The 27,658-nt window shown below is 49.8% G+C and overlaps 2 protein-coding genes across 3 annotated transcripts in view; both read left to right on the top strand.

Annotated features, from left to right (window-relative positions):
• Window positions 1–13: 13 nt before the first annotated feature.
• On the top strand, window positions 14–6,166 carry ZNF408 (zinc finger protein 408). 2 transcript variants are annotated; one of them, XM_059931521.1, is made up of 6 exons: window positions 14–349; window positions 655–932; window positions 1,790–1,821; window positions 2,158–2,219; window positions 2,443–2,702; window positions 3,766–6,166. In XM_059931521.1, exons 2-6 carry the CDS (start codon window positions 686–688, stop codon window positions 5,286–5,288), a joined length of 2,124 nt encoding a protein of 707 aa, XP_059787504.1. In that variant the 5' UTR covers window positions 14–349; window positions 655–685; the 3' UTR covers window positions 5,289–6,166. The 2 variants fall into 2 exon arrangements, with proteins under 2 accessions (XP_059787504.1, XP_059787503.1); XM_059931520.1 differs by lacking the exon at window positions 1,790–1,821 and having other exon boundaries at window positions 15–349.
• Window positions 6,167–8,031: 1,865 nt separating this feature from the next.
• The window catches only part of F2 (coagulation factor II, thrombin), a 30,817-nt gene continuing 11,190 nt past the window's right edge, over window positions 8,032–27,658 (top strand). The window contains exons 1-14 of the mRNA XM_059931522.1: window positions 8,032–8,387; window positions 12,579–12,729; window positions 14,671–15,097; window positions 15,479–15,642; window positions 16,342–16,366; window positions 16,603–16,653; window positions 18,094–18,199; window positions 18,302–18,438; window positions 20,106–20,420; window positions 20,766–20,894; window positions 20,989–21,115; window positions 21,637–21,804; window positions 22,333–22,506; window positions 22,793–22,974. Coding sequence (XP_059787505.1) covers window positions 15,019–15,097; window positions 15,479–15,642; window positions 16,342–16,366; window positions 16,603–16,653; window positions 18,094–18,199; window positions 18,302–18,438; window positions 20,106–20,420; window positions 20,766–20,894; window positions 20,989–21,115; window positions 21,637–21,804; window positions 22,333–22,506; window positions 22,793–22,974 — 1,657 coding nt within the window. The 5' untranslated portion in view covers window positions 8,032–8,387; window positions 12,579–12,729; window positions 14,671–15,018. The remainder of the gene's footprint in view (window positions 8,388–12,578; window positions 12,730–14,670; window positions 15,098–15,478; window positions 15,643–16,341; window positions 16,367–16,602; window positions 16,654–18,093; window positions 18,200–18,301; window positions 18,439–20,105; window positions 20,421–20,765; window positions 20,895–20,988; window positions 21,116–21,636; window positions 21,805–22,332; window positions 22,507–22,792; window positions 22,975–27,658) is intronic.

The following is a 27,658-nucleotide window of genomic DNA, read 5'->3' on the forward strand; positions in this document are numbered from 1 at the left end:
GCCTGGAGGAGAGACAGTATAACCGTCCGGCTCGTCCCTCCCAAAAGGAAGCCATTGAAACAATTAGTTCCTCTCTACCGGATACTCAACTCCCTAGTGGACCTCCGGAATTCTAAACTCGTATTGTTCTCGGACAGAGATTTGCCTCACCACTACTGCCAAACTCCCAGTCCTGCGCACCAAAGAGGTCTAACTGTTACGATTCTTTCCCGAGAGGAAATTTGGTAGTCAGTGACTGTTTCCGGGGGGAGCTGAGAAGGTGAGTCTCACTTCCGGCGGAGGGAGGCTTTCTGACCCGGGATGGAGGAGGCGAAGGAGCTGCCCTTGGAGTGGGAGAGACTGCAGTTCGGTGAGTGACCTGCGGTGTCTCCGACCCTCGGCCCTGGCCTAGATACTCCTAACGTTCTCTGGTCAACTCTTTCCCCCGCCGACCCTTTTCCTCCCGAGCCTGGCATCCTCCTCCGGTGCCCTCAGAACCTGTGGGAGCTTCTTAAGAGCCCTCGAACCGCCTCAAACCTTTCCGGGGCCCCCTTGGAGCCCTTACAGATCCCTCAGACTCCTAAGGCCTAGCTGGACCTCGGGTTTTCTCCCTCACCTTTCCGCACCCCACGACCTCTTGGGCCGCTTCCTCACTGTCTTCCTCTGTTCCTGCAGCCCCCGATCCACGCCTGGGCCCGGACTCAGGATGGAGCCCTTCCAGAGAAGGCTGTGCACAGGAGCTCAAAGACTTCTCGCCCGGACCTACCCGAGCCATCCTCGCTCTAAAGAGCCTCCCGCGGGGCTTGGCCCTTGGCCCCTCACTCATCAAGGAGCAGCGCTTGGGGGTCTGGTGTGTTGGGGAACCCTTGCAGCCGGGACTGCTCTGGGGGCCACTGGAAGAGGAGTCTGTCTCCGAGCAGAAGGGCCATGGAGTGAAAACAAAGCAGAAGGAGGTACTGAGGGATAGGGCGTTACTTCTCCGTGACTGAAAATTTTGATCAGACGTTTCCTGATAACTTTCCAGTTTGTTAGAAGATGCAGGGTGTTTCAAGAGATAGGAGATGGTTTATGCCCTCTCTCTCAGGGACTGTCTCATCCCCTCACTTGCAGTAGCTGAGGAGGTGCAAAAAGTTATTAAAAGGTGGATTAGTAGATGGGACTTCCCTGGGTCCAGTGGTTAAGACTCCAGCGCTTCCACCGCAGGGGGCGCGAGTTCGATCCCTGGTCGGGGAACTAAGATCCCACAGGCCGCACAGCGCAGCCAAAATGTAAAAAAAATAAAAAGGTGGATTAGTAGAGTGTCAGCAATGACGACGAAAGTCAAGAGCAAAGGTTTTTGGAATTAAAAAGCCATGGGGAGACTTCCCTGGTGGCACAGTGGTTAAGAATCCACCTGCCAATGCAGAGGACACGGGTTCGATCCCTGGCCTGGGAAGATCCCACATGCCGCGGAGCAACTAAGTCCGTGCGCCACAACTACTGAGCCTGCGCTCTGGAGCCAGCGAGCCACAACTACTGAGCCCAGACGCCTAGAGCCCGTTCTCCACAGCAAGAGAAGCCACCCCAATGAGAAGCCCACGCACCACAACAAAGATTAACCCCTGCTCGCAGCAACTAGAGAAAGTCAGTGCGCAGGAAGGAAGACCCAATGCAGCCAAACATAAATAAATAAAATAAATAAATTTATTTAAAAAAAAAAAAAGCCATGGGATCAAATCCCAGCTTTGTCACATAACTAGTTAGATGGCATGCCACGTTTAACTCATATGTAAAATAAAAGAATGCCGTTTCCTTTATTTTAATTCTCCAGGATTATTTGGAGCAAAAGATGAAAAAGCACAGGTAAAGGATTTCATTGCATAAGTCCTGAAAAACAAATTTAAAGTTGATATATCTCTTACTACTTCTTCTGTTTGGTATTCACTGAAAGGCAATAATATGTTCAATTTAGTAATTCACCACACTTTGGGAGGGAGGTGAGGGGACAATTTTTTGGGCCTTTATTGAATGAAAACTCTAATGGTATAGTCCTATAGAGGCAGACCAGAGACTGTTAACCTTCCAGGGGCTTCATCTTAGATCTGTCTCAGGAGAAGTTACATCAGGGTTTTTTTGTTGTGTGTTTCACCCTGGTCCCCTCAAACACATGGGAGAAAGACTTTTATTGGTTTATTTCAGGACGTGTCACTAGGCCCATGGGGAGATGTGTGTGCTTGTGAGCAGAGTTCAGGCTGGACTAGGTAAGTTACAGGAGACTATGTAGTGAAGATGCTCCTTTGAGGCTTTCTGTTGTGGCATGGGATGGAACTGGAAGCTGACTTCTGGTTCCCACCCAGGGATCTTTTGCAGTGAGTGTTCCAAAGGCATGGGATCCTTTAGGACTCAGACTGCCCAGGAGCTGGGGCTTTCAGGGAGGGCCGCTTGAAGGGGATCTCCTGAGCTAGCTCTTGCTCTGCTTTGCAGTTTGGTGCAGCGGGGCAGGCTGGAGGGTGAGGGAAACGTGGCCCCAGTGCGGATCAGCGAGAGGCTCCACCTGCAGGTGTACCGGGTCGTGCTGCCAGGTTTTGAGCTGCTGATGTGGCCCCAGCCTCCCTCGGAGGGCCTGAGTCCCACCCAGCCCAGGCTAGAGGAAGAGGCATCCTTGGCTGTGGTGACAGAAGTGGAGTCTGCTGTACAACAGGAAGTGGCCTCCCCTGGGGAGGATGCAGCAGAGCCTTGCACAGGTATGTATCAAATAAATGCTGGCTTCCCCAATTACCACCAAAATAACCTGTTGATAAGACAAAGCAAAGCTTATGGCGTAAGACGGTAAGGGAGAACAGTAGCATTTCTGAAAAGGAAGGGCAAAGCCTGGATATTTATCGAAATTTTGAAGTCTGGTATAAGGTGGATTTTTCAGTGTGGGATGGGGTCGGGGCTCAATCAGTATTGGGTAAGGATCATGACATAGTAGTTTAGGATTTGTGGACACAGCAAGGCTAGAATTTTCAGGTAAGAGGTTCAAAGAGTTTGGGGATGTAAACTGTCATTTGATGCTTTTTATTAAAGAGTGACAAGTCTTTTCTTTGGAATGAACAATATAGTTGACTCTTGAACAACACGGGGGTTAGGGACACTGACCCTCCGGGCAGTTGAAAATCTGAGTATAACTTATGGTTGACCCTCCATATCCAAGGTTTCACATCTGTGGTTTTGCATCTGTGGATTCAACCATGTAGTGCTGTGGTATTTACTGTTGAAAAAAATCCTCGTATAAGTGGACCCGTGAAGTTCAAACCTGTGTTTTTCAAGGGTCAGCTGTATAGATATTTGCAAGTTTTATCTTCCTGAGTTAAGTTTTCTGGAGTAGTACGGTCACATTGACAAAGACAGCAAGTTGTGTATAAGGTTTCCAGTTTTCTTATGTTTTTTCTATCTGGGCTGGGGCTGGGGATTCCTTTTATTTTCACGTGAGCTAAAGTGAGGAGGTGGTGGTCTCAACTCATCCTAAGTGCATGTCTCCAGAGGGAGAACAAGGGCACTCTGGGATGGCCTTTCTCTAGAAATTATCCAGATGTCTAGACACTGTGGTTCCCAGGAGAGCCTCCCCAGAAGGCACCTGAGACTGGACAGAAAGATAAACAGAGTGTGTGACTCATGTTCCAAGAAGAGATTGGTGTCATTGCTCCCATTGCAGTTCAGGGGCTGAGGAGGAGAAGACACATATTCCTATAATTTCCTGGTGAGACCACCGTGACCCCCTGCTACAGTCTCTACTAAGCCCAGCACCCCACTCTTGCCTTGCAGATCCTGGTTACCAGTCACCCCCCCGCATCCAGGTAGTGAGCCCTGGACTTAAGCCCCAAATCCAGGACCAGGTTTCCAAGGAGAGCCAGCCACAAGGCCCATTGCCTCAGGATGGCCGTGTAGACGAGGAGGACCCACCCCAGACCCAGATGCCACCTGAACCTCAGAGCAGCTCCACTCCCCAGCAGGGCCCTGAGAGCAGTGAGGCCAGTTCCTCATCTTCTGCCAGGGGCCCCCAGCTGCATGCTTACCTCGTCAAGAAGTTGCGTAGCCCCAGTGATCAACGGCCACCCAGAGCGAAGACCTCAGAGCCCGGGGCCCGGCAGAGTGGAGAGCAGCAGCACCCTGGTTTCCCCGCATGCTTGCGGAGCGCCCCTGGCCCGGTGGGAGGCTCCCCGAAGCGGGGGCGACGGTACCGCTGTGTGGAGTGCGGAAAGGCCTTCCTGCAGCTTTGCCACCTGAAGAAGCATGCGTTCGTGCACACGGGCCACAAGCCCTTCCTTTGCACCGAGTGTGGCAAGAGCTACAGCTCAGAGGAGAGCTTCAAAGCCCACATGCTGGGCCACCGTGGGGTGCGGCCATTCCCCTGCCCTCAGTGCACCAAGGCCTACGGTACCCGGCGAGACCTCAGAGAGCACCAGGTTGTACACTCAGGTGCCCGGCCCTTTGCTTGCGACCAGTGTGGCAAGGCCTTCGCCCGCCGGCCCTCCCTGCGGCTGCATCGCAAGACACACCAGGTGCCGGCGGCCCCTGCCCCTTGCCCGTGCCCGGTGTGCGGGCGGCCCCTGGCCAACCAGGGCTCCCTGCGGAACCACATGCGGCTCCACACAGGGGAGAAGCCCTTCCTGTGCCCACACTGCGGCCGGGCGTTCCGCCAGCGGGGCAGCCTGCGCGGGCACCTGCGGCTGCACACAGGGGAGCGCCCTTACCGCTGCCCACACTGTGCTGACGCCTTCCCCCAGCTGCCTGAACTGCGGCGCCACCTCATCTCCCACACCGGGGAGGCCCACCTGTGCCCCGTGTGTGGGAAGGCCCTCCGGGATCCCCACACACTGCGCGCGCACGAGCGCTTGCACTCAGGCGAGAGGCCCTTCCCGTGCCCCCAGTGCGGCCGTGCTTACACGCTGGCGACCAAGCTGAGGCGCCACCTCAAATCCCACCTGGCTGACAAGCCCTACCGCTGCCCCACCTGTGGCATGGGCTACACTCTCCTCCAAAGCCTCAAGCGGCACCAGCTCAGTCATCAGCCCGGGGCACCCTCCAGCCCACCCTGTGTGCCGCCGCCTGCCACTTCTGAGCCCACCGTGGTGCTCCTGCAGACCGAGCCAGAACTACTGGACACATGCAGTGAACGGGGCGGATCCCCAGCCCCGGACGTCTTCGAGGTCACCCTTTCTGAGAGCCAAGATAAGTGCTTTGTGGTGTCCGAGGAGCCAAGTCCTGCTCCCAGCCTGGTGCTCATCCATAAGGACGTGGGCTTTAGCACCTGGGCAGAAGTGGTGGAGGTGGAGATGGGCACCTGACCACCCTCACCTTCCCTCAGCAGAGCTCTGTATAAAGACTGGTGTTTCTGAGCTTGGGTGTCTGGATCTTTCTCTTTGGGTTCCCTGATAGAGACCAGTCTATGAGAAGCAGGGCAAGGACTTCCCTTCCTGCTTATGGATGACCACTTTGTTTCCCAAGACTCTTAATAAGGTAAACCACTTCTAGATGTAAGATCTTTTTATCAGCTTCCGGTAGAGCTTGTCCTGCCACCCTCCCTGGGAACTCCTCAAGGTGCTTGTTCTTTAAACGTTGCAGAAGTGACCCTGCCCAGTGAGGTAGCCAGGTCGCAGGCAGCACTATTGCCCTGCTGGGGTGCTTAGTGCTGGAATAGTCACTCCCATCCAGCTCCCTGAAGGACAAGCATTTCTGTTTGGAACCAAACGGAATGACTTGTGAAGGTTAAAATGCCAGAGACACTCAGCTGACAAGTCTCTGAGTCAGGCATTAGATTATTTTGGCAGCTTTTCTCACCACCGAAGGCCTGTGAGGTTGGTTTTTGTTCTGTGCTGAAGGACACCAGACTCACTGGAGGTGGCTAGGGCATGTCTGCACCCTTCTGTGTATCTGGCCAAAGGCAGCCCTGTTGAGGGAAAGAGCTAGGAATGAACATGTGTTTCATGTTTCATCAGCTGTGGGCCTGGCCTGCCCGAGGTGCTGGGGACGCGGCTGTGGACAAGACAGAGGCAGCGCCCTTTACAGAGCTCAGGTCTACAAGGGGCAAAGAGCAACAGTAAGAGTAAAGAGGAGCACTCCCCGGTGCTGTGGATGTGTTTAATGGGGTGGGTTAACTTGGGGGCATCAGGGAAGGTGTCCCCAAGCAATTATAATGATAATAAACAGCCTTTGTTGTGGGCCAGTCCTTTATGTGACTTTATTTATATAATCCTCATAGCAATCCTGTGAGATAGTTATGAGGACAGTCAGGAACAGAGAGCTTTAAGTGTCCTGCCCAAGGTGACAGAGCTACTAGGTGGCAGAGCTGAGATTCAAATCCACGTAGTTTAGCACTGGAGTAAGGCTCTTAACCTCCACACTCTAGTGTCCCGCATTTCAGCTGAGACTTGTTGGATGAGGAGGTGCGGGGGAAGGTGGGGATGTGAGGAGCTGCATGTGAAAAAGCCCCATGGTGAGAGCCTGGGTGTGAGCCCTGAGACCAGCATGGCTGGAGCAGAGAATGAGGGGAGGGGGGCAGGGTCAGGTCACACAGGCCTTGCTTCAAGAGTCTGGACTTTATTCTCAGTACATTGAGGGGCTCTTTGAAGGGTTTTGAGCAGGGGAACGATACGATCAGATTCATGTTTGAAGAGACCACTGGAGAGGATTAGCGGGCAAGGTGCAGTTGTGGGGAAATCAGTTAGGTGGCTGGGAATGGGTGGTAGTGGAAATGCAGTCATTCACCCAACAAATACTGAGCACTTCCTGCATGCTGGTTGTTAGGGGTATAGCAGTAATAACAGCCTCTGCTCTCATGTAGTTACATTCTGGTGTGGCAAGAGCCAATAAACAAATACATGTCAGATGATGGTAAATGCGGTGAAGAAAAGTAATGCAGGGGAGAGGTTGAATGGGGAGTGTGATTTTACAGAGGGCGGTCAGGGAAGGCCTCCAGTAACGTGACAGAGACCTGAACTACGGAGAGGAGTGAGCCAGGCTGATGTCTGCAGAAGGAGCTGGATTCCAGGCAGAGGAAACAGTACCAGCAGAGCCCAGCGAGTTCAAGCAAGAGCAAGGAGCAGAGCGGCCAGGGCGGAGCGTGGAGGGAGGTGAGGGCAGGGGCTGTAGGCTGTGGGGAGGGCTTTGGGTGGACATGTTCTCTGGGAGGCAGAAGTGACCAGATTCAAAGACTGAGGGAGAGAGGAAGATCTGACTCCTGCTTTCTGACTTAGCAAGTTAGGTAGCCCTGGGGTGGGAGCGGGACAGCTATGATTTGGGCTGGGGATGGGTTGAGTCGAGGTGCCTGTGGGAGAGATCTCAAGAAGGCAGTGGGAAATGGGCACAACCTGCGGGGAGAGGGGAGGCTCAGGAGAGACTAAATCAGCATCCGATGACACAGGAGAACCTGCAACGTGTAAGTCGCAGAAGCTGATGGAAGAGCATCTCAACAAGGAAGAAGAGGGCAACGATGTCCTTTGCTGTCGAGAAGGTTGAAATTTGCCAGTCGCTGGTGAGCTGAGTGAGGGCAGTTGGAAGACAGACTGCATTGCTTTGAGGAGGGGGAGGCAAGAGAGATGGGAACTTACATTCTTGTTCCATCCTCCTTCTGTCCTGCGAAATGGGTGTTGTGCCGCGTGTTTCACAGATGGGGAAACAGGTTCAGAGCAGGTTGGTAACTGCCGAGACCGCACAATCAGTAAACAGCAGAGCCAGGATTGCGACGTGTCGTGTCCTCTGGCTTCCCAGCACTCAATCTCCGTATCATAAGCAGCCCCATGTCTCCTGCTTTGCACTGACTTTAAACCATTCACCCACCCAGTGTGAATAACTTCTTGGCAAAGCGTCGTTCTGAAACTGTCCAAGGAGAGGGAGGGCAGCAAGAGACGGTGACGATCTGTGGAGAGAAAGGCCACACCATCCAAAGCCTGAAAAACAGCTGCTAATACTAGTTTTGAGTCAGCCAACCCCCTGACTCAGCCTGGTAGGTCCTACTCTTTTCCAGCTCCAGCTTCAGGAGGGTCATTCCAACTCAGGTAACCTCTTAGCTGTGTCTGCCCAGCGTTGTTAGCTAACTTGGGGACATACCCATCGCTTGAGACTGAACAGTGCAGGGAAGTGGGGATGCTTTGGGTTGCTGGGGAGGCCTGCAGACACCCCACAACTGTCCTCACGCCAAAACCCCCTTTGTCACATCCCCACACAGATGGGGGACTTTCCACTGAGACTGTCCCTGTCCCTGGTGATGCAGAGCAGTGTCAGATCAAAGCCAACAAATTCAAAGGCACCTGGTTTGAGCACGTCTGCTCAGCCAGCGCTCATGGCTGAAGTGGGAATGGGCATCGGAGAGCATCGTCCAACTTCCTCACGTTACAGATGGGAAAATGGAGGCCGAGAGAGAAGTCACCTACTAAGGCATGAGGCCAGTGAGTAGCAGAACCGGGACAGGGCCCAGGTCTTCTGAAACCCACTTTAGTGCCCTTCCAATGAAAATAAAATGCAATGACAGTTCTTGGAAAGACTGATCACTGGAATATTTTTTTCATTGAGAAAATATCCCCCCCCCAATCAAAATAATTCTTGTGTCATTATAATGTTGAAAGTCCCTTTATTCCCTACTTCTCCTTTCCTCCATCCCCTGATAAAGTCACTTTGAACTGTTTGGTGTATATAGCACTGAATTTGAATGCTGCTACTTGCTATAGAGCAAAGTTGCAGTGAAAATGTTGCTGGACACCTTTTCACAGATGCACATTTTTTTTTAATTGGAGTATAATTGCTTTACAATGTTGTGTTAGTTTCTGCCGCACAGCGAAGTGAATCAGCCATACGCATACACACATCCCCTCCCTCTTGGACCTCCCTCCCCCCCGCCATCCCACCCAACTAGGCCATCACAGAGCACCGAGCTGAGCTCCCTGTGCTGTACAGCAGGTTCCCATTAGCTATCTATTTTACACATGGTAGTGTATTTATGTCAAACCTAATCTCCCAATTCATCCCACCCTCCCTTTCCCCCACTGTGTCCACATGTCTGTTCTCTACATCTGCCTTTCTATTCCTGCCCTGCAAATAGGTTCATCTGTACCATTTTTCTAGATTCCACATATATGCATTAATATACGATATTTGTTTTTCTCTTTCTGACTTCACACAGATGCAAATTTAAATTCACAGGGTGAGGGGACTTCCCTGGCGGTCCAGTGGTTAAGACTCCATGCTTCTATTGCAGGGGGCACGGATTCAATCCCTGTTCGGGGAACTAAGATCCTGCATGCTGCATGGCGAGGCCAAAAACAAACAAAAAAAACCATGCAGTGTGTATAGCTGCTGAGCCAAACGTCAGAAAGTGCAGGAGATAAAGAATCTTTTATCCTGATTTGCAGCTTTAATAGTGTGAAAAAAAATCTTAGAATAAAATTTGATTCATGTTGAGGGACCTTTAAACAACGCAGAGCATCATGGACTAGACAAGTTCAGGTGGGTGTGGATCATGGCTCTGCCCTTAACTAGCTGCATAAACTCAGGCAAGTTTCTTCTCCATGCCTCAGTTTCCTCATCCATAAAATGGGGATAGCTGTAGTATGTACCTCATCAGTGCTACATACCTGGCACATGGTGAACAATTAATAAGTTGTAGCTGCTTATAATAGTATTGGAATCAGCCCTCTTAACTTGGAAGACAAGCAAGATTGAGGTACATGTTGCCTATAGGTAGTGCTTGTTTGGGCAGGTCAGCATCACTCACAATAGTTTTGTACTTTGGGTGCCTGTCCTCTGGGTATACAGTAGTCCCCCTTGCGGCGATGGCCTGAGAGGCAGGAGTCGAGTCCTGGTCCTCGCCCAACTCTCTGTATGACCTTGACCAATTAGCTTCCCAGCTCAGAGGCTCCATTTCCTCACAGTGACATGGGGAAATTGGACCAGATCAGTGGATCCCAATCTCGGCTCCACCGTGAAGCCCTTTTGGTAACTTTTTTTTTCTTCTGTGTGTCCTGTATTTAAAAAACTTTTTTTATTAAATAGAAACTCATATTTTTGAATCAAAATAGAAAACTGCTGATCAGATTGAGGAAAAAATAAGGTAATTAACCATCTAAAAAGACATAATTTCAGCCAAAAGGGAAAAAATTATTTTTGTCTTAAGATAAATTTCCATTTTTTGAGTTCTGTTTTTTTTTTTTAAATGTGCAAAAGGACAAGGCCACCCTGTAGTACATGCACAGAGCCCTAGGCTTCAGAACATCTGGATTGGGACTTCCCTGGCAGTCCATTGGTTAAGACTCCGCGCTTCCACTGCAGGGGGCACAGGTTCAATCCCTGGTCAGGGAACTAAGATCCTGCATGCTGCGTGGCATGGCCAAAAAAAACACAAAAAAACAAAAACAGAAAAAACCCCCCCAGAATGTCTGGATTTAATAATATCTGATCTCCTTTCCAGCTCTGAAATTCTGTAACTCTATGTCCTGGAACATAATTCAACTGTTTTCAGTGATTATAGAGCTTCGCTTTACAGTATAATGCTGGCTTCACCTGTGATTTTGTTTGATGCCAACTTGTTGGGCAGAAATGCAACCCCTCATTATGGCCTTGTTCTTAGAGGGAAATAGGATCTGTTTTAAGGGTGCAGGTATGTGTTTGTGTTGAAAGCAGGAACGACACGCTTGGCTGCAAGTACCCACTGGGCCCAGAGAGTTCCAGAGAGAAGGTTCCTGGCTGGGAGGCTTGCAGTGGGCCCTGGAGCCTGAGGATGTGCTCGGTCTATTGGGACCCTGCACCCATGGAGGTGCTTGGATCCCTCCAGAGCCACGTTCACAGAGAGGTGCTCTGCCTTGGTCCTCTCTGCAAAATAGAGGGTAGGTACAGTCTTGTGTTCACCCAAGAAAACAGGGAGGCTGTCCAACTAGAACCCACTTGATAATACTAGCCTCCATTTATTAAGGAGTTAAGTCCACTTTTCACTGTGAATGTTTTCAAACACAGAACATTTAAAAGAATAATGTAACAATCTTGTTACCACCTAGATTTAATTATTGTTAACATTTTGCCCTGCTTGTTTCATCTTTGCTGTAAATCCTTCAGTGTAATCTGTAACTCATGAGGAATTAAAAAATATATAACAATGTGTCATATAACACTTAGGAAATTAACAATAATTCTTCCATATCATTGCATATCTAATCTATGTTTAGATTTTCTTATTTGTTCGAAAACAGTCTTTTTACAGTCGATATGTTCAAAGGTTTAAACCAGTCATGGTCATTTTATTCCCTTCATGCATTTGGTTGTTAGGTCTCTCTTAGGTTTCTATTATTCTGAACAGTCTCTCCCACCCACCCCTTGCATTGCCACATCATGAATTTGTTAGAGAAACCGGCATCACTTGTCCTGTCAAATGTCCCTCATTCCTCGTGGTGGTGTCTAACTCATTCCTCTGTCGTCTGTATTTCCTGTAAACTAGTAAGTAAAGCTAGAGGTTTGATCCAGCCTAGGTTCACTCTTTTAGGAAGAACACTTCATAGGCAGCATTGTGGATTTCCTGTTGCATCATATCATGTAATAGTGCTGTTTATTGAGTGCTTACTGTGTGGCAGGACTTGTGATACTTTACAAACATAATATGCTTTGGGGGAGTAATTTAGTTTTTACTTCATAACGCCTAAACTCTGAATCCAGCTAAACCTGGAAGGAGACAAGGGGTATATGGAATCCAAAGAATTACAGCAAGTCAGAGCACAAAGATAACAGGATTTGAGAGCTGGGAGGTGCTCTCCACAGGAACAAAAGGAATGGTGGGGATAAGATAAAACACAAAATCAAATTTCTCAGAATGGCCTAGAGTCTTCTTGCTGGTCTTGCCATTCCTGGACTCAAAATGCCCATGGCCGCCACAATATCCATGCTATCTCTCTCCCGGCCAAAGAACCCATGCTTGCCATCCAACCCATCAGTCTTAGCTGTGCAGACAACCCACAGAGCCATTTGGGTTGGGTCCAGCATTTGCCAAGGACCAGATGTCTGGACATATTCAAAATGAAGTTCTCATCAGAAAAGTTCTCCCCTAAATGGACTTGCTGTGTGTACTATTATGGCATGTAAATTCATCATCCTGATGCATAAATCCAGGAATAAGCCTGGGAAAGCAGGAACCCTTATAACCAGATCTCATCATCCCCGTGCTTAGAGAACCAAAGTTTTCTCCTTTGGAACATCGTCTGTAAACAGCTTGAGGAAGTCACGGCCCAAGACTTGCCCCTTAACAGCCATGTCTGCGCATGAGTGTGCCATGGACTCAGCAGGGCTGCAGCTCCGAAGCACAGTCTGCAGAGTGACCAGTATGATCTTATTTAAGTTTTTCGACAACAGCCTTGTGAAGTGAATATTGTTATAATTCTGATTTTACAGATAGTGAAACCCAGGACCAGCCTCCCAAATGAGTGCTCTCGTTCATGCTGTGGTGCTTGTCTGTCGGGAGTGGTGGGTTCTGACAGCGAGGGAACGAGGGGCAAGTCAGCAGGCCCCTAGCTCCGCCCGAACCCTCAGTAGAAGAGGTGCCATGTGTTATGTGCTTTGTCCTTCTCCCTGCCAACAACACCCCCTTCTCTTCTCCCTCTCAGGTTGACTCAGCACTGGCCAAAGCCTATCCTCAGAAAAAGGAGGATCACCTACCTTGAAGCAGGAAGGATGAAACCGCACCTCTCTTCTCTCCACTTCTCAAGAGCCCTGCCCCCTTCTCTTACTCATGGAATTTTTAAAGAAATTAGTGAGGTGAGACCTTCTCACCATTCCACTCCAAGAAAAAAAGAAAAGTAGGCTCAACATCATTAGTCAACAGGGAATACAGATTAAAACCACGATGAGACACCTACATATCTATCAGAATGGTTGATGTGAAATGGATGGGTGAGATAGAGGTTGGTGAGATATGAGCAGCCAGAAGTCTTCAAACATTGCTGATGGGAGTGTAAACCAATACAACCACTCAGGACAACTATTTGTCAGAGTTACTTATTAAAACATATGCCTGCCTTGTGACCCAGAAAATCCATCCCCGGGCATGTACCCAATAGAAATTAGTGCTTATCTACACCAGAAACCTGCATACGAATATTCACAGCCACACTATTCATTATAGCCCAAACTGGAAACTAATCCAAATGCCCATCAGCAGGTGAACGGACAAATGAAATTACAATATTCATGTAGTTAAATACTACACAGTTTTAAAGGGAACAGACTGCTGGTATGTTGATACACATAACAGGGATGAACCCCAGAAACATGCTGAGCAAGAGAGGTCAGGCAGAAACAGGTATATGCTGCTGGTTTCCATTTACATGAAGTTCGAAAGTAGGAAAACTGATTTATGGTGATGGTGGTTAGAATAGTGGTTATCTCAGGGATGACTCAAAGGAGTATGTTGGGGGCTGGAAATGTTCTCTCTCTTGATCTGGTGGGTGTATGCATACACATTTGAGCTAAACACTTAGGGGGACTACCCTGGTGGCGCAGTGGTTGAGAATCTGCCTGCCAATGCAGGGGACACGGGTTCAAGCCCTGGTCCGGGAAGATCCCACATGCCGCGGAGCAACTAAGCCCGTGTGCCACAACTACTGAGCCTGTGCTCTAGAGCCTGCGAGCCACAACTACTGAGCCTGTATGCCTAGAGCCCATGCTCTGCAACAAGAGAAGCCACCACAGTGAGAAGAAGCCCGCGCACCGAAATGAAAAGAGTAGCCCCCGCTCACCGCAACTAGAGAGAAAGCCCACGTGCAGCAAAGAAGACCCAACACAGCCATAAATTAAAAAAAAAAAAAAAAAAAAAAACCGCTTAGGAGTGGTTTCAACATTACCGTATGTAAGCTAAACCTCAATTTTTAAAATATATAGAAAAATAGGAATGAATATATATGTGTAATGTAAATATATATATAAATATATAAATATATATATAGGAACTGGGCCACCCAGGCATTAAGCTGATTCGTGGGAGTCGAGTCCTGGTCCTCAGTTCTCTGCCAACCCTCCCTCCCCTGCTCTGCACCGGGCCGCTCCCTGTGATCTTCCCAGACTGTACATGTCCGCAGTCCAGACCCTGAACGGCCGGGCCCGCAGGACAGCGAGGCGAGAACCTGTGCTCCCTGTGTTCTGCTCTTTGGCCTTCTGTCCTAATTAGACCCAGGACTAATATTTACCTTTCATACTGCGAACTGGAAGTGGGGGAGGGCTGGGCAGGGGTAGTGTGGGACCAGCAGCCACTCTAGGCCTGGCACGGGGCAGTTAGGCAGGGGGAGAGGGAGGGCCCTGCCGTGGAGACCAGGGATTTGAGCTGCCCCTGTTCCGGGGCAGGCCGCATCCTGGGAGACCTGGGAGAGAAAATAGACCAGAGGGCTTGGCTCCTCCTCCCAGGCAACCACCACACACAAGCACACCCCCCTGGCTCCCAGACAAGGAAGAGGGGAAATGGGACCCTCCATCAGTGGCTGAGAGGCTGGGGCAAATGCTGGCCGGCCCTGCCCCAGTGTGTCCTGGGATAAGGTGGCCGCTCTCATCTGGCCACACCCTCGCCTCCATTTTCTTATGTGCATGTGGTGATTACAAAAACCTCCCCACTGGTTTACATCCATATAGCTACTCATTATTAAGTTCTTACTGTATATTCATAATCTCCTTTAGTCCTCACAACAGGATACTCTTCCCACTGTACAGATGAGGAAACAGACACACGAGATCAAAACAACCGTCACCGTGTGCTAGGATTGGAAGGAGCCTCAGGAAGATCTTGTGACCCCACTGGCCCAAGTTCGCCTGTGTCTCTGAGAGGGAGGCGTTGGATGGTGGCTACGCTGGTCTTTGCTCTGGGACTTCCTCCCAGACCACCCATCCCTAGTCCCAGGAGGACCTGTCCTCCCAGATGGCGGGGGCGGACTATCTATCCACCTGTCCCCACGGCCCTGACCTGCTGACCTCTGCCTCCTGGCGGATTTCTTCATGTTAGTTCAACATTAACCCAGAGGGGTCAGGACAAGCCCTCAGAGTCCTGGGAGCGGACACACTATGGCGCACGTCCGAGGCCTGTGGCTACCCGGCTGCCTGGCCCTGGCTGCCCTGTTTAGCCTTGTGCACAGCCAGCATGGTAAGGGGGGCCTGGAAGCTGGGACAGGCTGGCGGACTGGGATGTAGGCCCGTGGGCTGGGGTCCCCTGGCTCGACGGAGAGCACAGGCCCGGCCCCCAGCTGGCTCTCGGCTCACTGTGTCCAGCTTAGGGAAGGAGCCAGGTGCTCAGGGCTGGACAGACAGTGACTACTTCTCTCTTGCAATATGGGGGGTGGGCTGGGGGTGACCCATGAAAGGAGGGGGGCTACTGGCTGCCGTTAGCAGCCTTTCAGGTCCTGCCACCATCCTAGACACCCCCTTTTTGGAAGCCAGCAGGCAGGCCAGGCTCGCTTCCTGCCCCCATGGTGGCTAAGACAGCCTGGGCCCCTGAGGCCGCTGTCCCACGCCCCTTCTCCCGCAGTGTTCCTGGCCCCTCAGCAAGCACTGTCGCTGCTCCAGCGGGTCCGACGCGCCAACAGCGGCTTCCTGGAGGAGTGGCGGGAGGGCAACCTGGAGCGAGAGTGTGTGGAGGAGCAGTGCAGCCGTGAGGAGGCCTTCGAGGCCCTGGAGTCTCCCAGTGCCACGGTGAGGCCCCAGTGAGGGAGGGCCGGGGGTCCCTCCAAGGGGGCCCAGATGTGGGGGCACCAAGGAGGGGCGTGAGGAGCATTACAGCTCTTTGTTGATAACTTCATCTCTGGGCCCCCTTTCCCTGGGCTGCCCTGATGAGCGGCTCAGCCTGTGTAGGAGGCCCCAGTGCCTGGGCTATGTCAAGGCCCCAGGGTACGGTGAGGCTCCGGGACGCTGGGGGGCACGGGGGCCTCCTCAGTCTTCAGACATCTATGTTGGGATCTCTGGAGACCCTGGCCCTGGCCACGTGGCCTCTCAGCTTTAGCTTTGCTGCTGCTTCTGTGCCACCCTTGGGAGGTGGGTCTCTGGTCAGGCCTGGGCCTAGGCCTCAGTGTTCCAGGAGCCCTTTGCAGCTTTCCCTTCCCTGGGGCTCTGCCTGGGCCCCTCTTCTCCAGTCTACCCCACCCAGGGGAATCCCTTTCAATCTTGTCTGGCTGGGGGGCGGGGCGGGAAGGCAGGGAGCTCCCCTCTCCTCAGATACTCTTCTCCGCGGGCTTGGACTTTTAGAAGCAAAAGTAGAAAACTCTGCCACAAACCTCCCCAGAGCATGACCAGGGTAAGGGAAAGGGGAAAGTATAAGGAGAAGACAGGAAGTTTACGAAGAAACAAAACAAAACAGGATCCTACCACAGCCTCACACTCAGCCTTGTTTTTCAGGATGTGTTCTGGGCCAAGTACACAGGTGAGCACTGGGAAGGGTTTGCTCCAGGAAGGGAGTCCTGGGGACCCAAGTTAGGGGGTGCTCCACTCCAGAGAATTTTCTGATCCATCCAATCATCCATTGCTCCACCCACGCCTCTTTCCTTCCTTTCTTCCATGCGCGTCCCTTTCTCTCCGTTTCTGAATGTCATCCCACCCTTCACTTGAACCTGTCCTATCCCTACCTCAATCTCAATGGTGTTTCTGGGTCTTTTCCAGCTTGTGAGTCAGTGAGGAAACCTCGAGAAAAGCTCATTGAATGTCTGGAAGGTGAGGAACTGACATGAGGGTGTGGGGACAGGATAGGAGGGGACAGCCTGGGAGAAGAGCAGAGTAGGGGTGGGGTAGGAGTTGTGGCCCAGGGGTGGTGGCCTCTAGCAGCTGACATTGCCTTTCTGTTCCTGCGGTCAAGGATGTGTCTTTGCACCTGGCTCTGTGCCTGGCAGTCAGTAAGATGATTAATATTGGAGGAACAAATGAATGCAAGGGTAATGAAATAATGTTTAAGGCCTCATTCTCATCGGAGCCCCTGCCCATGCCAATCAGTCTTCCCCATGTCCCCAAGGCAGAGCTTCGATGATGTCACATTCTTTCTCCAAAACCTTGAGTGGCTCCGCATTGCCCCGAGAATAAAGCACGGGCTTCTTAGCCTAGTGAATTTTGCAGGTTCTGATCTTAACCTTCCCTTCCAGCCTTATCTCCCATTGCACCAACCCTGAATCCAGCCCCCCAGCTTGCTGACAGCGAGCACTTCTCTCAACAGGCCAAGATGTTTCTATATCCTGGCCCCTGCTTACATTATCATCTCCCCCTGGAGCAGCCATCAGTGCCTACTGAAAACCTCCCTATCCTTCAAGAATTAGTTCAAATGCCACCACCTTGCTGAGCCTTCAAGGTGCATCCTCCCTCCTCCACAGCATTCTGAATACACCTTTAGTATGACAATAGACCCCACAACATGGAACTCTTTAATCACACTGGCCATGCTTTCATTTGTTAAGTAATTTATTCAATAGACATTTCACTAAGCCCCTGCTGAGTGTCAAGCTCTATGGTTGAGTGCTGGGGATTTTAAGAGAATCAGGGAGCTCACAGTTTCATCAGAAAACAAAAATACAAAACATCAAAGTAATTGATGGAAAAGTTCTGTTTCAGGTGCCAAGAGAATTCCAGGAGAGGGAGCATTTCGTTTGCTGGCAGAATCAAGGACTGCTCCCCAGAAGAAGTAGAGTTTTACTTGGATTTGTGGGATGCACTGATGAATAAATAGGAAAGCATTCCAAGGCAAAGGAAAGAGCACGTGCAAAGCCTCTTAGGCACGAGGAGCTAAGATAAAAGGACACCTAGACCAGGGCCAGATTCGGAGAACCTTGTTCACTTTTTCATTCTGCTGGCTATGAGGAGCCACTGAGTATTAGCTCTATGAGGGCAGGGACCTACTTGACTATGACTTTCTTATTCATTGCTGTGTCCTTAGTACCTGGCATAGTGCCTGTCACATGGTTGTCACACAGTGGGCACTCAGTGAATATTTGGTGACTACAGTTAAATGGATTGTAGAACTGCTGGGTACAGAGGAAGTGCTGAGTAAATGCAGGTTAAGGGTCATGGGCCAGAGGTAGCTTGGAGGGAATGGACCGATAGCGCTTTACTAGGAGAGAAGCGGGGACAAATCCTCAGTGTAGGAGACCTGGGCTGGTGTCTCTGCAGGTAACTGTGCCGAAGGTCTGGGTATGAACTACCGAGGGAACGTGAGCTTCACCCGGTCAGGCATTGAATGCCAGCTGTGGAGGAGTCGCTACCCACATAAGCCGGAGTGAGTGATGGGCAGGCCTGTCTGCCAGGGGGCTGAGAATAGGGGGTGAGGAGACACTGGGGGTGGGAGAGACGCCTTCTGCTGAGCAATTTTCTATTCCAGAATCAACTCTACCACCCACCCTGGGGCTGACCTGCGGGAGAATTTTTGCCGCAACCCAGATGGCAGCATCACTGGGCCCTGGTGCTACACTACGTTCCCCACTGTGCAGAGGGAGGAGTGCAGCATCCCTGTCTGCGGTGAGCTGGGGGAGATCAGATGGGCACGGCCAAGGCCCATGGGTCTTCATGGGCCTGGCAGCACAGGACGGGAATCAAGATCCTGGCTCCCTTTGAGCTGGCGTTAGTTACTGACAACATATTTGAGCTTGTTGGTTAGTGAATTCAGGAGACCAGAGAGAGTTAGCTTCCAGCCTCCCCCACTCCGTCCACAGCCTTTGCTTCCTTATGATCCAGGATGTGGCCCATTCTAAATATGCTTTACTTCCTGCTTGAGGCATTCTTCCCTCCAGGAAGCCCTTCCTAACCATTTCAGTCCATGTACCCTTTGCCGAGCATCACAGAGCAAGCCTCGTACAGTCCAGCCCTGCATGATTCTGTCATCATTATTTCCCATGATGTGTCAGCTAGCTATAGCCATAATAACGCTGCAAACCCCACAAAACCCACAAAATCACAAACAGCCACAAAAGCTGGGGGGCATACACCGATAAGCATTTCTTTCTTTTTTTTTTAAGATTTTTTTTTTGATGTGGACCATTTTTAAAGTCTTTATTGAATTTGTTACAATATTGCTCCTGTTTTGGTTTTTTGGCCATGAGGCATGTGGGATCTTAACTCCCCGACCAGGGATCGAACCCACACCCCCTGTATTGGAAGGGGAGGTCTTAACCACTGGACTTCCAGGGAAGTCCTGCATTTATTTCTTATGTGTCTGAGGTTCAGCTGGGGTGGCTCTGCTGATCTCAGCTGCACTCGCTCACGCGTCTGTGGGGTCCAGATGTAGGCTGGGCTCGGCTGGTGGCCCTACATCAAACAATCGGTCCAGCTGAGCTTGGCTCCTTGTGTGGGTGGGTCCATGTCTGCTCCATGTGTACTCATTGTGGGGGGAGGCTGAAAGGCAGCAGCTTCTTCCATGGGGGTGGCAGAAATACCAAGCAGTGAGCAGACACACATCTTTAAGCCTAGGCTCAGAACTGGCAGAGTCAGCTCTGCCCACACGCCATTGGCCAAAGCAAGTCCCATGATCAAGGCCAAGGTCAAGAGGTGGACCTTTACACCTTTGCTTGTAAAATAACAGGGCAGAGGATGTGGATCCAGGTGGATCCAGGTAGGAGTAAAGAATTAGTGCCAGTAACTCAATCTACCAAACATGGGTTGCTCTTCTTTGTCCTTCATGCATCCCTGTAGGACCCAATGCTGGATGCTGGGGCCAGTCTTAGAGCGAGTTGCCAATCATAGTAACAAAAACAGCTACAGTTTACCAAGCCCCCACCCCGAACACCTATGATAAATATGTTGCAGGCATGCTGAAACTGACCTACTGCCTGTGTAGACATCCTCAGTGGATCCCAGCTATCTTTCCTACTGTGCCCTTGTGAAAACACAGAATCCTTAAACTCCAGGCAGTCACTACCAATAGATTACAGATAGCCCAGGAGATGAAACCTGGTTACTATCTCTGGCTTATAATGCACCAGACCCTTATGCCATATCTTTTGTTTAAATCTCTCAATAACCCTGCAAAAATGCATTAGTAATCCCTTTCACAGGCAAGCAGACTGCGGCTCAGAGAGGATAAGTGACTTGAGGTCTATAGGATAAAGGCCGAAAGGCAGGGATTCACATCCTTTCTGGCTCCATGTGTGGTCCCACCCACTCTGCTCCTCTGTTTCCTCACCCACCAGGCCAGAAGCGAGTCACTGTGGAGCTGACCCCAAACTCTGGAGACTTCACAGTGAATCTGTCACCTCAATCGGAAATGTGCATCCCTGATCGCGGCCAGCAGTACCAGGGGCACCTGGCGGTGACCACACATGGGTCTCCCTGCCTTGCCTGGGCCAGCGAGCGGGCCAAGGCCCTGAGCAAGGACCAGGACTTCAACCCGGCTGTCCCACTGGTGGAGAACTTCTGCCGCAACCCAGACGGGGATGCGGAGGGCGCGTGGTGCTACGTGGCCAGAGAGCCTGGCGACTTTGAGTACTGCGACCTGGACTATTGCGGTGAGAGGGCAGGGCAGGGGGCATGAGACAGAGGACACAGCCTGGAGGGAATAACAAGAACGGTACCTCCCCTGATCTAAGGCTTACCGCCTGATCTAAGGCTTACCACTCACCAGTGAGTGCATTCATGACACCTGACATTAACCAGGTGGTTGTAATCCTAGCTCCACCTTACAGCTGAGGAAACTGAGCCCCACGGGGTTTGGTTTCCTAGTAACGCAGGTGCGCCTGCGCTCTTAACCTCTACACCAAACGATCTCCGCGGCTGCCTAGGAGCTTGGGGAGGTCAGAGGGTGGGTGAGGAATGGCCTGGCCCAGCCGCAGCTGGTGTCTGGGTCCCCGCAGAGGAGCCGGTGGATGAGGAGGTGGGATATGGGCTAGGCGAGGAACCGGATGCGGCCATAGAGGGACGCACCGCTGCGGACAAGTTTCAGCCCTTCTTCAACGAGAGGACCTTCGGCTCCGGGGAGGCAGGTCAGGCGGCGGCCGGAGGGGCGCGGGGCCGCGGCATGGGGGCGGGGGCGGGTGTTGCAGCGCTTGGCCCCTCACGGTCCCACTGGCTCTGCAGACTGTGGCCTGCGGCCTCTGTTCGAGAATAAGTTGGTGCAGGACAAAACGGAACAGGAGCTGTTCGATTCCTACATCGAGGGCCGCATCGTGGAGGGCCGGGATGCGGAGATCGGCCTGGCGCCCTGGTGCGTGCTCCCTGCCCCCACCGACCCCTTCCGCATCCGCATCCTGCGCCCTGGGAGACTCCTCCGCCCTCACAGGTCTAGGCTCCACAGACAACCTAGCCCAGCACCAACATCTCATCGAACCCTCACCGTCGCCTTTTGAGATTGGGTTTGCTACTTCTCCAAAGCAGATGGTGAAGCTGAGGGTCAGAGCGCTTAAGTGACTTGCCTCAGTGGTGCTGCTAGTGAATGGGTTACACAGCAGGACTAGATTCCTGTTCTTCTGACCCCAGAGCTGTGCTAAGCTGCGCCAACTCTGGCCTGGAAGAAGCTTGATGAGGGCAGGGGGGGTGCAAAAAGCAGGTGGCAGCCCCTCAGTGGCACATATATGCCCCGGTCCCCAAGGACGGGGGGGTCAAGCCGGGGTCTGGGCCCAGCAGGTAGCTCTGTCCAGTTAGTTCTTAAACCTGGGACTTTGCGCTTGTAGGGCTGGGGGAGGGGCAGCCCTCCCACCTCCTAACGCTTCCCACTTCTTCTCCCAGGCAGGTGATGCTTTTCCGGAAGAGTCCCCAGGAGCTGCTGTGCGGGGCCAGCCTCATCAGTGACCGCTGGATCCTCACCGCTGCCCACTGTCTTCTGTACCCGCCTTGGGACAAGAACTTCACTGTGAATGACCTTCTGGTGCGCATTGGCAAGCACTCCCGCACCAGGTACAGAAGTGGGGGCCCGTGTGTGTCTGGCAGGGGTCTGAGCCCCCTGAGTGACTGTGAGGGGCTCTGGTGACCCTGGGCCACGAGAGATATGTCTGTACATCTCCCACAATAGAAAACCCGATAGGCTCTGCTGTAAAGTCTATATGGCCACGTCCTGACTGAAGCTTGGACCTGGGGACAGAGAAACTAAGCCTTTGCAGAGAGCAGAATCCTGGCCTGCCCTTAGCACCCTTCCAGGCACCAGAACACGGCCCAGGTGTGACCTCTGATTAGAGGCTGTTTGGATCAGGGCCTACAGGCTGCGTCCCTCCCCCTACCTGCGTGGGCTGTTTGATCCCAAAGCTCTGGGCAACTTCAGGCCAGGAAGAAGCTGCCAGGACAGGAGCCGGCCCTCTCCCCCTCTCTGGTGGCCTGCTGGTTACCCTGACTCCCAGACCCTGAGGGCAGGCAGTTTTCTTCCTCGGGGAACCAGCTGCCCCTCATTGGGTGGCCTACAGCTTCTTTTCTCTGCTGGGGTCTGCACAGCTATGAGCGAAAGATTGAAAAGATCTCCATGCTGGAAAAGATCTACATCCACCCCAGGTACAACTGGAGGGAGAACCTGGACCGGGACATCGCCCTGCTGAAGCTCAAGAGGCCCATCAGCTTCACCGAATATGTCCATCCCGTGTGCCTGCCCGACAAGGAGACAGCAACCAAGTGGGGCGGCCAGAGGGCAGCCGGGGGGTGGCTGGGGGGGCAGCCGTGGGGGTTGGCCAGGGGTCAGGTGGTCGGGGGGCAGCCAGGGGGCTGGTAGCTGAGGGCCTGGGCTGGGTTCTGGGCCTGACTCTGACACCCTATTGCCTTGCTGAAGTTCCTTCCCTTTTCTAGGCCTCAGTGTCTTCCTGCACTGGTGTTTTAGATTCAGGTCTCTAAGGGATGGTGTTGGGGCCAGGAGGTTCCCAGACTGGTCTGTTCTCACTCAGTCCTTCTCCTTTCCCCAAAGGTTGCTCCAGGCTGGATACAAAGGGCGAGTGACGGGCTGGGGCAACCTGAGGGAGACGTGGACAACCAATATGGCTGAGGTGCAGCCCAGCGTGCTGCAGGTGGTGAACCTGCCCATTGTGGAGCGGCCGGTCTGCAAGGCCTCCACCCGGATCCGCATCACCGACAACATGTTCTGTGCTGGTAAAGTCCCCTGGGCATGGCTGGGCAGGCGGGAACAGCAGGGCCTCGGGTTGGGAGGATTGAGACACGTGAGTAGCACAGGCCTGGGTTCAAGTCCTGGCTCTATTCCATTAGGCTGTGTGAGGGTTGAGCGAGATAGTGTATTTAAGGTGTTAGGCGTGGTGCTAGTCACTGGTCAAGTTGTCAGTATATGTGAGCCAGACACCAGCCAGAGGCCACGGGTGGAGGAAAAGCCATTCATTCATTCAGTCGTTCAGCAAATATTTACTGAGTGCTTACTGTGGTCCAGGCAGTATTCCAGGGTGTCCATCAAGGACCCTAACAGATAGGGTCTCCTGTGTCTTCAGAGAGCTTCCTTCCTAGAAGGAGAGTGTGTCAATAAGCAGATCTAGAATAGCAATCCTGATAGGAGAAAAATGAAGCTGAGTAACGGAGTGAGAGATGGGGATGGGGCAATCAAGACAGAGTGGTTGGAGAAGGCCTCTCTGAGAAGTGATGTTTAAGCAGAGACTAGAAGACATGAAAGAGTGAGCCAGTCTAGAGGAAGTGCACTCCAGACTTGCAGGGACAGCAGGTACAAAGGCCCTGAGGTGGGAGCATGCTTGGCGTGTCTTAGGAGCAGCAGGGAGGCCTGTGTGGCTGGAGGGCAGTAAACACAGGAAGGGCAGCATTGGAAGAGGGGAAAGAGGTGGGCAGGCAGGGGGTGGGTGCTTCCTTCAGGGCCTTGAAGGACTTTGGCTTTTATTGAGATAGGACATTATTGGAGACTTTGGGGCAGGTGAGTAAACGATCTAACTTAATTTTTAAATTTTTAAAAATTTTAGGTGATTTCAGACTCACAGAAAAGTTGCAAAAATAATACAAAGAATTCCTTTATACTGTCATCCAGATTCTGCCACCTCCTTTGTGTGTGTGTATTCTGTGTGTGTGTGTGTATTTATACACACACATATACACACTATTTGAGACTAAATTGTACATATGTTGCCTTTTTTACCCATACACTTAATAAGTATTTCCAAAAAAACAGGGATGTTCTCTGCCATAACCACAGTACATTTATTAAATCAAGAAATTAATAATGAAAAAAGAAATTAATAATGATATATAATACCTTTGTCTAATTTTTAGACTTCATTTAAATGTTTTCCAGTTGTCCTACTTACTGATGTCTTTTTTAGCAAAAGAAAAAAAAAACGTTTTTCCCACCCAGGATCCAGTCCAGGATCACACACTGTACTCAGTTGTCAGTCTTTGCCTTTCATGATTTAGACATATTTGACATGTATAGGCCAGTTATTCTGTAGATTGGCCTCAGTTTGGCTTTCTCTAAGGTTTCCTAATGATCAGATTCAAGCTAAGTGATGTTGTGTCCTTTTCAGGCATATGATGTCTCTGTCCCATAACTGGTGAGATTAACTCTGACCTCTTGGTTAAGGTGGTGTCTGCATCTGCCATGTTTCTCACTGTAAAGTTCTGTTTTCCTTTTTAAGACTAATAAATATCTTGTGGGGAGAAAGTTGAATACTGTCTGTCCTGTTTCTCATCAAATTGTTCTCCTAACTCTGGTAGCTGCCAAATGGTGATTTTCTAATTCTGTCATTCCTTCTACATTTATTAGTTATCATCTTATTGTAGAAGAATTTTCTTTCACTTTGTCACTGTGGACTCATGGGTCCTTTCTTTATTCTAAGGACTATAATTTGTTACTATCATTATTATAATGTTCAAATTATCCCAAGTTTGGCCAGTGGGAGTCAAAAAAAACCAAACAACCTGGCTTCTGTGACTTTTGGAGATGTCCTGTCAATCTCTGAGTACTTTCTTACTTTCAGCACAGCAAGATGTTCTAGGTTCATCCTACTTGCCTTCTAGTGGAGAATGGTATTTAGAAACCAAGTTCTGGGTGCCAGGTGTGCACATTGTTACTGGGGTGTCATTGCTCCTAGGCCCTCTTAGCAGACAGAACTAGAAAATACATGTATTATGCATATACCTAAATCTATGTCTGTTCTTTCTATCTATTTATCTATCTAAAACCATGAGATGACACTGAAACCTCCCATTGCAATGCAATAGGATTTTTTTTTAAACATCTTTACTGGAGTATAATTGCTTTACAATGGTGTGTTAGTTTCTGCTTTATAACAAAGTGAATTAGCTATACATATACATATATCCCCATATCTCCTCCCTCTTGCGTCTCCCTCCCACCCTCCCTATCCCACCCCTCTAGGTGGTCACAAAGCACTGAGCTGATCTCCCTGTGCTATGCGGCTGCTTCCCACTAGGTATCTGTTTTACATCTGGTAGTATATATAAATCCATGCCACTCTCTCACTTCGTCCCAGCTTACCCTTCCCCCTCCCCACGTCCTCAAGTCCATTCTCTACATCTGCGTCGTTATTCCTGTCCTGCCCCTAGGTTCTTCATAACCATTTTTTTCCCCTTTAGATTCCATATATATGTGTTAGCATACGGTATTTGTTTTTCTCTTTCTGACTTACTTCACTCTGTATGACAGACTCTAGGTCCATCCACCTCACTACAAATAACTCAATTTCGTTTCTTTTTAAGGCTGAGTAATATTCCATTGTATATATGTACCACATCTTCTTTATCCATTCATCTGTCGATGGACACTTAGGTTACTTCCATGTCCTGGCTGTTGTAAATAGAGCTGCAATGAACATTGTGGTACATGACTCTTTATGAATTATGGTTTTCATATGCCCAGTAGTGGGATTGCTGGGTCATATGGTAGTTCTATTTTTAGTTTTTTAAGGAACTTCCATACTGTTCTCCATAGTGGCTGTACCAAATTACATTCCCACCAACAGTGCAAGAGGGTTGCCTTTTCTCCACACCCTCTCCAGCATTTATCGTTTGTAGATTTTTTGATGGTGGCCATTCTGACTGGTGTGAGGTGATACCTCATTGTAGTTTTGATTTGCATTTCTCTAATGATTAGTGATGTTGAGCATTCTTTCATGTGTTTGTTGGCCATCTGTATATCCATACTGTCTTGATTACTGTTGCTTTGTCTGAAGTCAGGGAGCCTGATTGCTCCAGCTGTGTTTTTCTTTCTCAAGATTGCTTTGGCTATTCGGGGTCTTTTGTGTTTCCATACAAATTGTGAAATTTTTTGTTCTAGTTATATGAAAAATGCCATTGGTAGTTTGATAGGGATTGCATTGAATCTGTAGATTGCTTTGGGTAGTATAGTCATTTTCACAATGTTGATTCTTCCAATCCAAGAACATGGTATATCTCTCCATCTGTTTGTATCATCTTTAATTTCTTTCATCCATGCCTTACAGTTTTCTGCATACAGGTCTTTTGTCTCCTTAGGTAGGTTTATTCCTAGGTATTTTATTCTTTTTGTTGCAGTGGTAAATGGGAGTGTTTCCTTAATTTCTCTTTCAGATTTTTCATCATTAGTTTATAGGAATGCAAGAGATTTCTGTGCATTAATTTTGTATCCTGTTACTTTACCATATTCATTGATTAGCTCTAGTAGTTTTCTGGTAGAGTCTTTAGGAGTTTCTATGTATAGTATCATGTCATCTGAAAACAATGACAGCTTTACTTTTTCTTTTCCGATTTGGATTCCTTTTATTTCTTTTTCTCTGATTGCTATAGCTAAAACTTCCAAAACTATGTTGAATAATAGTGGTGCGGGTGGGCAACCTTGTCTTGTTCCTGATCTTAGTGGAAATGGTTTCAGTTGTTCACCATTGAGAACGATGTTGGCTGTGGGTTTGTCATATATGACCTTTATTATGTTGAGGTAAGCTCCCTCTATGCCTACTTTCTGGAAGGTTTTTATCATAAATGGGGGTTGAATTTTGTCGAAAGCTTTTTCTGCATCTATTGAGATATCATATGGTTTTTCTCCTTCAATTTATTAATATGTTGTATCACATTGATTGATTTGCATATATTGAAGAATCCTTGCATTCCTGGGATAAACCCCACTTGATCATGGTGTACGATCCTTTTAACATACTGTTGGATTCTGTCTGCTAGTATTTTGTTGAGGATTTTTGCATGTATGTTTATCAGTGATATTGGCCTGTAGTTTTCTTTCTTTGTGACATCTTTGGCTGGTTTTGGTATCAGGGTGATGGTGGCCTCATAGAAAGAGTTGGGGAGTGTTCCTCCCTCTTGCAATGCAATAGGATTAATTTTAGCTTCTCCCTTTCCACATTTGTAACAGTCTCTGTTGATAATGAGAAATCTGACTCCTATTATCTGTAATGTATTTACTTATTTGGTTAATACAAGAATACACAGTTTGAGAATCACTCATCCATGGCTGTGAAGAATAATCCTACAAGCTAGAGTTTAGCATTTCTTCATGGTTGTTTCTGTTTTTAGCCTGAATATATATATATATATATATATAGTCACAGTACTGTGTCTAAAAGTAACTTGGGTAATTATTACCCCCTTCCCTGTGTTATTTATTTAAAATACAGTTAGGCTCATTTGTTTCATGATTGTATTCAGTTTTGGGTCCTCCCTCCCATCTTTGTTGTTTTTACTTGTTTATTTTTGGACTGTAGGCATACCTTGTTTTATTATGCTTTGCTTTATTTATTTACGTATTTTTTATTTTATTTAAATATAGTTGATTTACAATATTATATTAGTTTCAGGTGTACAACATAGTGATTGTTTT

Source organism: Balaenoptera ricei, chromosome 8 (assembly GCF_028023285.1).
Source record: "Balaenoptera ricei isolate mBalRic1 chromosome 8, mBalRic1.hap2, whole genome shotgun sequence".
NCBI classification, from domain to species: Eukaryota; Metazoa; Chordata; class Mammalia; order Artiodactyla; family Balaenopteridae; genus Balaenoptera; species Balaenoptera ricei.

Bases quoted from the DNA above. Each gene is read 5' to 3' on its own strand.
- ZNF408 (XM_059931520.1), top strand. From the start codon at position 301: ATGGAGGAGGCGAAGGAGCTGCCCTTGGAGTGGGAGAGACTGCAGTTC. The intron at 933-2,157 runs GTACTGAGGGAT...GGTTTATTTCAG, and splicing joins TGAAAACAAAGCAGAAGGAG to GACGTGTCACTAGGCCCATG. The intron at 2,220-2,442 runs GTAAGTTACAGG...TCTGCTTTGCAG, and splicing joins CAGAGTTCAGGCTGGACTAG to TTTGGTGCAGCGGGGCAGGC.